Here is a 14,409-nt window from a genome sequence, read left to right on the forward strand (position 1 = left end):
TTAGTAGATTCTATATCACAGATTTGCAGGAGTTTCCAAAGCAATTTGTCAGGTGCCTTAGGATATAGGTGTATATGTACATGTATGTGTATGTACAGACACTGATATACATAACCACATACATTCCCTTAAGCATACAGAATTTTTCTTACAATATCAATGGTACCATTTATACTCGCAAGCCTTCAAGAGCAGTGAAATTTTTTAGCCTTGTTAAAACTTTCTCACAGAGATCTTTTTCACTGTGTTCTTTCCCTATTGTCAAAAAACACCTGTGAAAAGCAAAACAACCCACTTACGTTTTAGTTTAAGATTTGCTTTATAATTGTTCTGCAAGTACTATGTTAAAGACCTTTTTCAATCACTTGTGTTAGAATTCTCCTTTGCTCCCTTCTGGGCTTCAGTCAAACATAATTTATGTGGCAAACTCATTTCGATGGAATAATTTTCCTTCCAAATAGCACAAATTGCTCCGTGTTTTCAGTACATTGTGATGCCAAGCACAGGATGTTTTAAAATAGCACTTTCCAGCCTTGAGCGCTCCCAAGGCAGATGCACTGCTTTGTCTGTGCTTTATTTGCTTTGGAATGAAAGGGAGGGGGAAAAAAGAAGCTGCCAAATGTAATTATTTTTGGTGTGGGAGTGGAGGAGAGAAATGTGCCAAATATATTTTGGAAAACCTACTTCCAAATACATTGAAGAAGCACTTTTAGATTGTCAGGATTATGAATGAGATGAGTCCTTGGAAAATGGAAAACAGAGAATTATCTGGTATCAAAACGACCCCAACTAGTTGCAAATCAACTTGAAATTTCAAAATTAAAATGTGCAATACATTAGCCATTGACCCAAAGGGTATTTAAGCAGGTTAAATTTTCCAAAAAGATCTCGCCTATTAGTAAATCTTACTCTGCCCCAAACGAATGCATACATTTACAACAGAAATAATATTTGATGGAAGCTTATTAGAATGTGGTAATTTTTAGCCTATATTTATAATTTTGAACTGGAATATTCAGCACCCAATCACCATCCTACCTCTGCCCTGATCTTTGTACAGCTTAACGTAACTATACTATGTGTACTAAACATTGCAAAGCTACTTTTATTTGATACCCGAGAAGGTACAGGTAGTCCTTGGCTTATGACCACAGTGGAGCCTGGAATTTTTATCGTAAAACATTGTGATCGTAAGTCAGGGCATCATTTGACCGGACTTGATTTTACAACCATTTTTTACAGAAAGTCATTAAGCAAATCACATGGTTGCTAAGCAAATGTCAGGCCCTAGCTCAAGACATAGGGAGCTCCAGTTGGGTTCATGCAATCAGGTACAAGAAGTTCACGCTACCTATAAACAAGAACCTGAACTAGTAATGGTCAAAGCAAATTGGTGCCAGATAGGAGTCAATAGACTTCAAGGGGAGTTAGAAATAGGTCTCTTACAGGGACATGGTGTCTCCAAACTGATTCATGTACTTGACTCCTGCCCTCAGACTCAGCCTGGTCATCTCCTACATCAGGCACATCCACACATGAAAGTTTATTGACTTATTGCTGTAGCTTGTGCACAGAAATCTTCTCACCTGGCAATCAATGCCTTCTCCCACAGTTCAGTTCTTTATTTGCTTACACCTTTATTTGATTTGATTTGATTTCATGTATGTGGCTGCCAAACTCACAAATGTAATTTAGAGAGGATATTAAATGGGGCTAAGAAAAATGCTTCAGTTATGATTTAAGAATAAGGATTGGGGTTAATATAGTTGTTTTGCTAAAATCTCCAGTCTGCTTTTCCAAGCAACCAGCTCCCAGACCTAATGTTAATAAATATAGAAAAGAAACACAAAGTGAACATTGTTCCTGACATAGATAGAAATAAGGTTGTGAAGTCCCATTCTTACTAGAATGGTAGTCCTTGACTTACAACAGTTCATTCAGTGACCATTCGAAGTTATAATGGCACTGAAAAAGGTGACGTATAATCATTTTTCTCACATGACCATTGCGGCATCCCGTGATCATGTGATTAAAATTCAGACACTTGGCATTTGACTCATATTTATGACGGTTGCAGTGTCCTGGGGTCATGTGATCACTTTTTGTGACCTTCTGACAAGCCAAGTCAATGGGGCAGTCAGATTCACTTAACAACCATATTACTAACTAAACAGCTGCAGCGATTCACTTAACAAATGTGGCAAGAAAGGTTGTAAAATGCGGTAAAATTTGCACTTAACAAATGTCTCACTTAACAACAAAAATTTTGGGCTCAATTGTGATCATAAATTGTGGACTTTCAAAGGTAGGTTTCTTAACTAGATTGCTCAATCAGTCTCCTTGTTCTCAATAGGATCCTAAATGCTTCAAATCAGAGAAGACTGGGAGAGGCCTATTAAAAGAAGGTTGGAGAGAAACGCAAGACCCTATTATGTGCTCCTACAAACTTGTATCTGTGAAATTTGAAGTATGGGGACTTCAGACTCGAGTTGAGCAGTTTGTTCACAAGGTGAGTAAGGGGGAGTGCCTGCATATTCCCCTCCCCACCGATCAGCAATGAGCATTATTCAAAAAGTTGATACGATTATATTTACAAATGTTTACAATTACTTACTCTGACTTTTAGTCACTTTCCACTTACTTTGGCATCAGACTACCTTGCCACTACAAGGCTATGGCATATACACTTCGTTCTGAGTTCTCACCTTTTCCAGGGAAATGCATCCCCGTGACTAGTTTTGTTCAGTCATTGATTAATTCCTAAAGGAAATATCAGGATTTTAGGAGAGGGGGAGGGAGGGAGGGAGGGAGGGAGGGAGAGGAGGAGGAGAGAGAGGGAGGGAGGGAGGAAATTCATGCCAATCATCCTCAAAATAGTTGCTCTACCACAATAAATATAATACAGTTTATTAGCCATCTAGGAAACAAGAAGACGCAGAGTACATATTGCTATCTTGCCAAGATATTATAAAACTACAGAAAGGGCTGGGTTTCCTGGTGAGGAAAGTCTCTTTGATTATGGTATATATTTATTCAAGGTCCTAATGTGTAAAACACCACCGAAACTGAAAAAGTGTTTGCACGACATCAGGATTGCAATAAATTGATTCAAGGATTAAACATAACCACAAAGGATATCTACTAACGGTTAACAATGCAAAAAGGAAAAAAAAGCAGGAAATAATGTGTACATTTATTCCAAAATATAACATTCTTTAATCATAATGAGGGTGGGATGCAGTGGCACAGTGGCTAAAATGCTGAACTTGTCGATCAGAAGGTTGGAAGTTCAGCGGTTCAAATCCCTAACGCCATGTAATGGAGTGAGCTCCCATTACTTGTCCCAGTTTCTGCCAACCTAGCAGTTCGAAAGCATGTAAAAATGCAAGTAGAAAAATAGATACCACCTTTGGTGTGAAGGTAACAGCGTTCTGTGTGCCTTCAGCGTTGAGTCATGCCTAAGGTGATCAGATTTTCAGATTGGTAAAGAGGGACACCTTTGACTGGGGTGGGGGTGGGGGCTTGATTAAAAATTTTATACGGAGCAACAAAAATTTTCATACAACGCAAAAATAGTATTGTAATATTTTTTTTATTTCAATATAACTACAATTTACAAATATAAATTGTAACTGTTGCCAAACATCAAAATTTTGATCACGTGACCATGAGGATGCTGCAACGGTCGCTAAGTGTGAAAATGGTCGCTAAGTGTGAAAAATGGTCATCACTTTTTTCAATGCCATTGTAACTTTGGTCACTATACCACCTTTCTTGCCACAGTTCTTAAGTGAATAACTGCAGCTGATAAGTTAGTAACATAAGTGAATCTGGTTTCCCCATTTGACTTTGTCAAAAGGTCACAAAGGCAATTACATGACCCCAGGACACTGAAACCATCATAAATACGAATTTGTTGCCAAACATCAAAATTTTGATTGCGTGACCATGAGGATGCTGCAACGGTCGCTAAGTGAAAATGGTTGCTAAATGTGTAAAATGGTCATCAGTCACTTTTTTCAATGCCATTGTAACTTTGGTCACTATACCACCTTTCTTGCCACAGTTCTTAAGTGAATAACTGCAGCTGGTATTTTTTTTTGGATAGAATCTTTTTTTAAATAGTCTAAGACAATTAAAAAAAAGAATCCACACAGAATAAATTGAAGTAAAACATTTCAAACTATTCCACACAGAATAAATTGAAGTAAAACTATTTTTAAAAATTCCATATATTTCAAAGTATTGTGCATAGAATTTTTAAAAATGATTTCACTTCAATTTATTTTGGATAGAATCTTTTTTTAAATAATCTAAGACAATTTAAAAGAAGAATCCACACAGAATAAAACTATTTTAAAAAATCCTAGGCACAATAAATAAAATATTTTAAAATACATTAAAAAAATAAAAGAAAAAAACCCAGCTCACTTACCAGCAGGCAGGCACTCCAAGTCAATCCAGAATGATGTAGATGTTAGTACAAAGAACTGAGCAAATTAAAATGGTGAAATTAGTCCCATGGAAATATTTTTCAAAGAAAAATATTTTTCAAAGAAAAATATTTCACCATTTTTCCCACACGAGCCGACCTCCAACCTCTGTGCCCCTCCCCTGTGGAAAATCCAGGGAGGAACACTCGCTACTTCTCTAGCCAAAGTATTTCCTGGAGCTCTTTGGTACTGGGTCATCTTTTCTTATAAAATGAGGTAAAAAAGGCGGGGTGTGTGTTCCGTTTTCTTGCTTTAACATTTTAATATCTTCAATGAAAGTACTGAGACATAGAGAGAGGTTAGGATTTCTTAAGCAAATCCACTGGGCTTTCAACATGAAGCCAGAAAATTGGGACTTTTTAAAAACACCCCGGGACATGGGACAAATTGTTAGAAATCGTGACTGTCCCACCAAAATCGGGACGTCTGGTCACCTTAGTCATGCCGGCCACATGACTACAGAGATGTCTTTGGAAAGCACTGGCTCTTCAGCTTTGAAACGAAGATGAACACCGCCCCTTAGAGTCGGGAATGACTAGCACATACAGTGGGGCAAAAAAGTATTTAGTCAGCCACCAATTGTGCAAGTTCTCCCACTTAAAAAGATGAGAGAGGCCTGTAATTGACATCATAGGTAGACTTCAACTATGAGAGACAAAATGAGAAAACAAATCCAGACAATCACATTGTCTGATTTCGAAAGAATTTTTTTGCAAATTATGGTGGAAAATAAGTATTTGGTCACCTACAAACAAGCAAGATTTCTGGCTCTCACAGACCTGTAACTTCTTCTTTAAGAGGCTCCTCTGTCCTCCACTCATTACCTGTATTACTGGCACCTGTTTGAACTTGTTAGCAGTATAAACGACACCTGTCCACAATCTCAAGCAGCCACATTCCAAACTCCACTATGGTGAAGACCAAAGAGCTGTCGAAGGACACCAGAAACAAAATTGTAGACCTGCACCAGGCTGGGAATCTGCAATAGGCAAGCAGCTTGGTGTGAAGAAATCAACTGTGGGAGCAATAACTAGAAAATGAAAGACATACAAGACCACTGATAATCTCCCTCGATCTGGGGCTCCACGCAAGATCTCACTCTGTGGGGTCAAAATAATCACAAGAATGGTGAGCAAAAATCCCAGAACCACTCGGGGGGACCTAGTGAATGACCTGCAGAGAGCTGGGACCAACATAACAAAGGCTACCATCAGTAACACACTACGCCGCCAGGGACTCAGATCCTGCAGTGCCAGACGTGTTCCCCTGCTTAAGCCAGTACATGTCCGGGCCCATCTGAAGTTTGCTAGAGAGCATTTGGATGATCCAGAAGAGGATTGGGAGAATGTTATATGGTCAGATGAAACCAAAGTAGAACTGTTTGGTAGAAACACAAGTCGTCGTATTTGGAGGAGAGAGAATGCTGAGTTGCATCCAAAGAACACCATACCTACTGTGAAGCACGGGGGTGGCAACATCATGCTTTGGGGCTTTTTCTCTGCAAAGGGACCAGGACAACTGATCCGTGTACAGGAAAGAATGAATGGGGCCATGTATCGTGAGATTTTGAGTGCAAACCTCCTTCCATCAGCAAGGGCATTGAAGATGAAACGTGGCTGGGTCTTTCAGCAGGACAATGATCCGAAACACACCACCCGGGCAACGAAGGAGTGGCTTTGTAAGGAGCATTTCAAAGTCCTGGAGTGGCTTAGCCAGTCTCCAGATCTCAACCCCATAGAAAACCTTTGGAGGGAGTTGAAAGTCTATGTTGCCCAGCGACAGCCACAAAACATCACTGCTCTAGAGGAGATCTGCATGGAGGAATGGGCCAACATACCAACAACAGTGTGTGCCAACTTTGTGAAGACTTACAGAAAACGTTTGACCTCTGTCATTGCCAACAAAGGATATATAACAAAGTATTGAGATGAACTTTTGATATTGACCAAATACTTATTTTCCACCATAATTTGCAAAAAAAATTCTTTCCAAATCAGACAATGTGATTGTCTGGATTTGTTTTCTCATTTTGACTCTCATAGTTGAGGTCTACCTATGATGTCAATTACAAGCCTCTCTTATCTTTTTAAGTGGGAGAACTTGCACAATTGGTGGCTGACTAAATACTTTTTTGCCCCACTGTATGTGTGAGGGGAACCTTTACCTTTACCTTAACCATAATGAGAGTGATTTCCATGAAAATCTATGTGCTTTACCATAATTGCAAATCTCAGCTCGGTTGAAATGCACCATGACAATTTATATATGAAAATCCATTTATAAATCCACTGAGCTTTCACTCAGTGGTGTATAAGGGAAAGAAAGAGAGAAAGAAGAATTAAGAACAGCAGAATTAAAAACAACAACCAGAAGGCAAGGAATGATTGACTCAGAAAAAGTAACAATGGAACTATGAAACAGTGCCAACAAAAAGAAGTTGGGGAAGGAGGTGAAGGGGAAAAGTTAAGACTGAAATGAATTATGTCCTTCTGAAAGCTCATAACAAGAGAAGCAATTATCGGGTACGACTTAGTTTTCCTGAATTCAGAATTGCATGTCATTCTGAAGATATGGAATCAAAATAATTACGATTTCTTTTAAGAAGGAAAGAGAAGGCAGGTGCTTCTAAAATGTCAAGGCAAATCAGGACTCCTGTCCTGGAGATCACCTACTGTAGCCTTTGTCTTGTCCATGAATTTACCTAATCCATTTTTAGGACTGCTAACTTGGTGGGCACCACCAACCCATTGAGTAGTAGAGAATTGCCAAGTTGAGCTGGCCTCATTTGAGTCAACGTCCTGTAATTAGAGAAAAATAATAAATTATCTCTGTTCTCTGTTTCTCTCTACAACACACATTTTCATTGAATGCTATTTCCTTTACGTATTTCTTAAAAACAATTTAGTTGTACAGTTGAAGTATTTATCTTCAAGGAAGTTGTGCCCCTTCCTTGGCTCTAATCCCATCAGATTAACTTTATCCTATTGACAGAATACACAGTTTATTAGAAAAAGCTTTCTTAGAGGCCCTATCATTATATCACTTTACCAACCCCAATTTTCTCCCAAAATTGCATGATTAACACTTTCTCAGGTAGTTTCTGCTGACAAGCACCCTGGCTGCTGACCTACTGCAGCACTGTTTTTCAGTCTATCTTGACACAAACCTGCACATGAAAATGAAACTAACCAACATTTCTCTTCCCTTTGATGCCTTTGATGTGCGTGAAAGAGATAAATCCTTAGCTATGTGTTCACTTGCTAATGTAATCTGCTTGTAATTTATGTCCTCCAATTCTGCACATTTTTTGGGTTTATTTTAGATTGAAGGTCTGAAACAGACAAAGAAGAACAAAATGGAAAATGATATTCTGCAGAATATAAGAGGATATGGATGTTATTTTCAGGGAATGCAGGACTATTTCTGATGATTATTTGCATCTAACTGATTATATATGGTGTCCAGATAAATCTACCCTGATGATAAACAGCTGTTCCATGTTTCAAAGATAGTAAAATTCACTTTCTATGACTTATGCCCCAATTCTTGACTTGCTTTTTCGAGAGGAGGTTGCCTGAAGTCTAAATACTCCATTTTAATACCTTCCCCCCCCCCCCGCCCAGGATTTAGAAGCAAAACTAAATATATCAGGGGCCATGTAGCTTTGTTTTAAGCAGAAATATTTTAACACTGAGTAAAACATTGTACCCCATCTACAAAAAGATTGCATCTTAGTATACACCATATTTTTTGGAGTATAAGATGCATTTTTTCCCCTCAAAAAAGAGACTGAAAATCTGGGTGTGTCTTATACATCGAATACAGTATTTTTTTGCCTCCTGAAACCCCACCCCCTTCACCAAAGTGGCCGTGGAGAGCCTGTAGAAGGCTTTCAGAGAGCTCCAGGGGGCTGGGGAGGGCAGAAATAAGCGAAAAACAGGCCATTTTTTGCTCAATTTTGCCACCCATCCCCCAGGAGCACTCTATAGGCCTCCTAAAGGCTATGCATACCCCTTTTTTGACAAAAAAGGGCCCATTTTTCCCAAAAAATGGGCCATTTTGGGGAGATCTGCCGAGTACAAAAACTTTTTTAAAAAATTTGCCTCCTCAAAATCTTGGTGCGTCTTATACGCAAAGCCCAAAATTGTATCTTAATATACAGGTACAAGTAGTCCTCGACTTACAAACAGAATTAAGGCCAAAATTTCCATTGCTAAGCAAGACAGTTCTTAAGTGAATTTAGTCCCATTTTGCAACCTTTCTTGCCACTGTTGTTAAGTGAATCACTGAGCTTTTAAGACAGTAATATGGTTGTTAAATTCACCTGGGCTCCCCATTGACTTTGATTGTCAGAAGATTACCAAAAGTGATTACATGACCCCAGGACAGGACAGCCATCATAAATACATGCCAGTTGCCAAGCATCCAAATTTTGACCATGGAGAAGCTGCGACAGTCATAAGTTATTTTTTTCAGTGCCATTGTAACTTCAAATGGTCACTAAGCCAATGGTTGTAAGTCGAGGACTACTTTTATATACTGCTTTATGTCTAGAGATCCAGTAGACGAGAATGTAATGCATGCTTAGTTTATAAGCCATCCTTCAAAAGTTGCCTACTGCCATGACTCTAATTCTCTTCTGCTCAGTTGTACAAAGCAGGGGCATGTTTCTCCAGCTAGCTACTCCAAGACAATGTGCACTTCTTACTGCACAAACCTTGCTCATTTTACTACTACTTGCTATTGTTTTTTTCCCTACCCGTCCTTACTTCTCTTCCCCCTCTTCCTTCCCTCTGTTCTCTTATTTACTTTTGCATTTTGTATCTTATTTTACCTTATAACTCAATAAAAATGTTAAACCAAAAGAATGCTCATTCACCACTATGTGGAAGATGGGAAAGTAAGCTAATAGTAAATCTGTTAAGGGGCTTTTAGTTCTAGCCACAAAATCACTCACCAGCTTCACCATAAGAGGATGGGGGAATTATCCAGAGCTTGCAGAAAATATATTTTCCAGTAAGAGGCCAGGAATATCAAGAGGATCCTCACCAGATGAAGTGAAATCAGCTTTCAGTTCAGTCCCTATGAATCTCCATATCATTTTGACACCTTTCTAACTTCTCATGGAGGCAAACAGTTGAATAGCAGATACATACAATAATTGTTACTTCCACCACCACCACCACCACCCCCAAAAAACCAATAGCTCTTAAGCCTCTCATATTTGAAAATGCCAATTATACAGAATTTCTCAAAACCTAAACAATGCAAAGGGTAAAATCAGATGCTGCCCTCTGATAGCTTCAGCTTGTTACCACCTTGTCCTCTATGATTCTTGGAGATGAAAAAAAGAAAGAAACAATTGGAAAAAATGAGATTGTGGCTTCGAGCAGCTTGTCACTTGGTTCTAGTTGTGCGAAGTCTCTTAGGCTGCCTACAACCTTCAGGAACCTGGGAGAGGAATGTTTTCATGTTGCTGCTTTTGTTCCTTTCCAGGATGGTACCCTACAGAAAGGATAAAAGATTTGTCAAAAGATTTAAGAGTGGGGCGGGGAGGGGGGAATCAAAGGAGAGCACAAAGACAAAACTTCTCCACCTGACTTGCTCACTGTAGTGTAAACAATGTGGGAAACTGCTGGGAAGCCAGAGTCACACGGCCACAAAGGAGAAATTAAAAGTGGGATTCCCAGAAGCAGAGATAGAATTGTGCAATGAACAAACTGGGGTAAAACCACATTGAGACAGCCAGGCAAGACACTGTATACTGAAAAAGAACCCCCTGCTCCAACTTAAGTATACTGAAATAACATTTCAGGGAGTACTCGATTTACAACCACAGTTGAGGCCAAAATGTATATTACTAAGTGAGAAATTTGTTAAGTGAGTTTTGCTCCATTTTATCACTTTTTTTGCCACATTTGTTAAGTGAATCAGTGCAATTGTTAAAGCAGTAATACCTTTGTTAAGTGAATCTGGCTTCCCCATTGACTTTGCTGATCACAAGGTCACAAAAGAGAATCACATGATCCCAGGACACTGCAACCATTATAAATGTGAACCAGTTGTTAAGTATCCGAATGTAAATCACATGACTACATACAGGGATGCTGCAATGGTCATAAATGGAAAATGGTCATAAATGGGAAAATGGCCATCAGTCGTTTTTTTCAGTGCTGTTGAAACTATGAACGGTCAATAAACAAACTGTTGTAAGTCGAGGACTACCTGCACTCTACTTTCTAGCTCTGGATTTCATGGTTTTCTTTCATTAGAAAACCAAATTAACAGTTCCTGAAGGTCTTGGAAGACCATCCCTAAGGCTTTCGGAGACCTTTAAGTGATCCTAATACTCCATGTTTTTTACCTCTACCACAAACTATTGTTTCTGGCTCTTGTCCTCTCAGTCTTTTAATCTTTCTTAATTCTCCTAGGTGGTCAAAGACATATTGCTAATTGGTCACCGACAAGCATTTGCATGGGTGGATGAATGGTATGGTAAGTCATGATTTTTTTTAAAGAGAACTATTTAGAAGCACAAGAACTATTTCAGACATGTACTGAGTGACCTGTTTATTTTTTATTCTAGTTGTTTTTATTAAAACAGTTAACATGGAGGAGGGTGTGTTCTATCCTTCAGACAAAATACTAAGAATTTTACAATGTTTCTACTTGTTTGCAGCTCTGGTACAATCCTCCTGCAATGCTGGCTTCATAATTTTATCAAATTTGTACTTTAATATCTGTAAATCTAAGTAGCTAATTTAAATTCTAAATCTTTCTGGTTCAAATCTAACATATCTGTTTTAAAGACTAGTACCAAATCTCAAACCGTGATAGGTATTAAAAACATAGTTTGAATTTCAGCATCAGCATCATGATGTAATGGCTAAGATATTGTCCTAGGCATAGTTTCAAATCTATCCCCAATCATGGAAATTCAACACATAGATGAGTTTCAGCCAATCAGTCTCTCAACCAATCTATCTAAGGCTAGGGAATTTTTGTGAGGATAAAATGAAGGAAGACAGTAATATGGGTGGCCTTGAGTGCTTAAAGTAAAGGAGAAATAGAAATAATTAATTGTGTTAGGGATATTCTTGCCAAGCAACAATTCTGCAGAAGTTTCTACTTCTCCAAAATTGAGACAGGCAAACACTCAAGTTTATGGCTTTCTTCCAGGCTCCAAACCACAATTTTGTATTGTTTCTGTCCTGGTTCATAATGTTCACTTCAGTGCTAAATAAGGGCTTCATGGATCAGAAGAATTGAGTATGAAATGGGTTGAAAAACTCATTTAATAGATCCAATTTAAATCTATTGATTTGTTGCACTGGATGACAAATATAAATATACATTGGTATAAATGCAATAAATCAATTAAATAACTAAGTTTTAAACTTACATTGTAAAGAGATATCAACCATAAAAATTACCATAATGATTAAATTGTAAACTTCAATATAATTAATATTATTTTATATTTTATAAAATAAAATTATAAAATTATTTTATTTTTTCTTTAATAAAATAAAAAAGTTATCCACGGTAATAAATATTTGAATTCAAGCAATCCCTATATATCTAAGTTAGAAAACATGGAATACGGAAAGGAGAGTGAAATGAGTCTGGTCATCAGGAAAGTTGACATTTTGTTCCATTAAATGCACTGCAATTAATATTAGGATTTTACTCAGATGTATAATTGAACCTCCCAGCCAGCCTTTGTTATCCAGACTTGAACCACTTTTCAAAGATTAAAATTTTATTTAGGTATAAAAGGGTAAATCTTTAAAAGGAAATATCACTGGAGTTTGTTTCTCTCATGAGAATTGCTTTCCACTGTTTTATCATTTGACATAAATGTCTTGTTGCAAAAGTCCTTTTGTTTTAACTTTTAAGATTTTAACAAAAGTCTTTGGTCTTATTATTGTTGAATAACATTAGATGAATGTATAGAATTAGAATATTTTACAACTTTGACCAATCTTAACATTTCTTAGAGGTATCAAATGAATTCCCTGGACTAATATAGAACTGCTCAGAATCTAATTTATTTTGAAATGCATATTTTGTTGATGCAAGGGTTTCATCTTCTAATTGCAGACTAATCCTCAATCCTAAACTTGTTTACAAAGACCTGTTGCCATGATTTTAGTGTGACTTACTATCCTGTAGACATGTGTAAGATTGTTGACTAATACACCGTTAGCTTTGCCATAAGACAGCCTTCTTGCATTAACTTCAAAGTTGCTAATGAAGAGCATGAATACTGCTTGGCAGAAATGCTTCTGATCATGCTGGTCCCATTGCTTATAAGCTTCTTTGATCAGTGCCTTTTAATGCTCCTTAATTTTAAACGAGGAAAAAAAGGAAAACGTGATAAGTGAATCATAATAAGTATTAATGGAATGTATTATGAGAGTTGAATTACTAGAATGTGCTAAAACAGGAAAGTGCTAAAAGAATATAATTTAATGGCTTCTACTGCAACGTAAGAACATTCTTTCCTCCAGAGGAAAAAACAAAATTCAAAGTGCACATGTTCAAGTAGATATTTTTAATATTGCCCACATATTCATGTTATCATTATTGTGGGAGAACTGGACTGTGTATAATTCTACTGGATAGCCTTGCAATAAAAAAATGAAGAGATACTGATGGTAGCTTGACTTTCAAAGCATTTAAAATTTTTAGTTAATCTATTACTCGGGATGTCAAATTCACATCACGGTGGTGTCATGTGACATATTGGGACTTTTCCTCCCTTTACTAAACTGGGTGTGGGAGTGGCCAGCGCATGACGCATTTGGCTCACGAGTTTGACAGCTCTGATCTTATGGCTCAATATCCCTTACAGTCTAGGCTAGGTAGTGTGAAAACAATTTAATATATTGATAGGCAGCATAATGTTATTTAAAGTAGTACTCTATAATTGTGTTGCAAAGTTCCTGACAAGGTAAGTAGATTTTTCAGCTGTTCTTTAACCCTTCCTCTTTTTTCCACCAGGAAATCTTCTAAATTTATTTTAGAAGATGTCTGCCTTTGGCATAGCCTGCACCCTACACTTTTCTTTCCTAGTTCATTTCACAGAAATAACAACTTTCCAAATCCCTATACAGTGATTCCTTTTAACTGATCCTTCTTATAACTTACTTTCCTTGGCTGGTTTATCTAGCTGTTTGCCTACTGATACCAGAATTGGCTTCCTGCTTTGTGGCTTTTGCTAGGAAGAATTTCCCCCTCCCCACTAGAATTCTCCCTTTGATTAAAAATTGAGCTTGAATTAATGGAAGGTCCCATCGTCTTGAACTTTTTTCAGATATGACTTTCGGAGATGTTCGAGAGTATGAGAAAAATATGCATGAAAAAACGAACATTAAAGTGTGCGATCAACATTCATCTCCTGTGGATGAAATAGAGAGCCATGCCAAAGGAAGTGTATGTAGTGCCTTTAAAAATATTGCCCACCATCTCCTAATGCAAACAAGGAACAGAACATGCGGAGCTTTAGGAGATTGCTATGGGAGTAGGCCTGGTCACTGCAACTGTCTGCTTCTCGTATGCCATTATCCCCATCAGGTTTTGGAAGGATCAACACAAGGTTGAAAAGGGTTTTGCAAGCTTACATATTTTGGTGGATTTGCTCAGAGTAGAAGCCTGAGATATAGACAGACAGACAGACAGACAGACAGACAGATAGGCGTTTCCATATACAATTGTCGCTTAAAAATTGAATTCTCAGAATTTTCTGAGCTGGCTGGACAGAGATATTGATGTCTCGTTTCCCTGTGATGCCTTCAGAACATTTCTCTTTTGTCAAAAGAGTCTCTCGTTGTCTTTTTAACATTGGGATTAAAAAAATTAAGGGGCTTTAAGGTGTATGTGTTTGAAATAAAGGAAAAAAACGGTGCTCACT

At 37.7% G+C, this 14,409-nt stretch overlaps 1 protein-coding gene across 1 annotated transcript in view; it reads left to right on the forward strand.

The window, feature by feature from the left end:
• Positions 1–14,409, forward strand: part of PITPNC1 (phosphatidylinositol transfer protein cytoplasmic 1) — a 185,768-nt gene that overhangs the window by 160,208 nt on the left and 11,151 nt on the right. The window contains exons 7-8 of the mRNA XM_087710232.1: positions 2,354–2,509; positions 10,925–10,988. Of these exons, the coding sequence (XP_087566358.1) occupies positions 2,354–2,509; positions 10,925–10,988 (220 nt within the window). The remainder of the gene's footprint in view (positions 1–2,353; positions 2,510–10,924; positions 10,989–14,409) is intronic.

The sequence above is a fragment of the Thamnophis sirtalis genome, unplaced genomic scaffold, assembly GCF_051295495.1.
Source record: "Thamnophis sirtalis isolate CommonGarterSnake01/CBP01778 unplaced genomic scaffold, rThaSir2_p1.2 scaffold_3, whole genome shotgun sequence".
Lineage (NCBI taxonomy): Eukaryota > Metazoa > Chordata > Lepidosauria > Squamata > Natricidae > Thamnophis > Thamnophis sirtalis.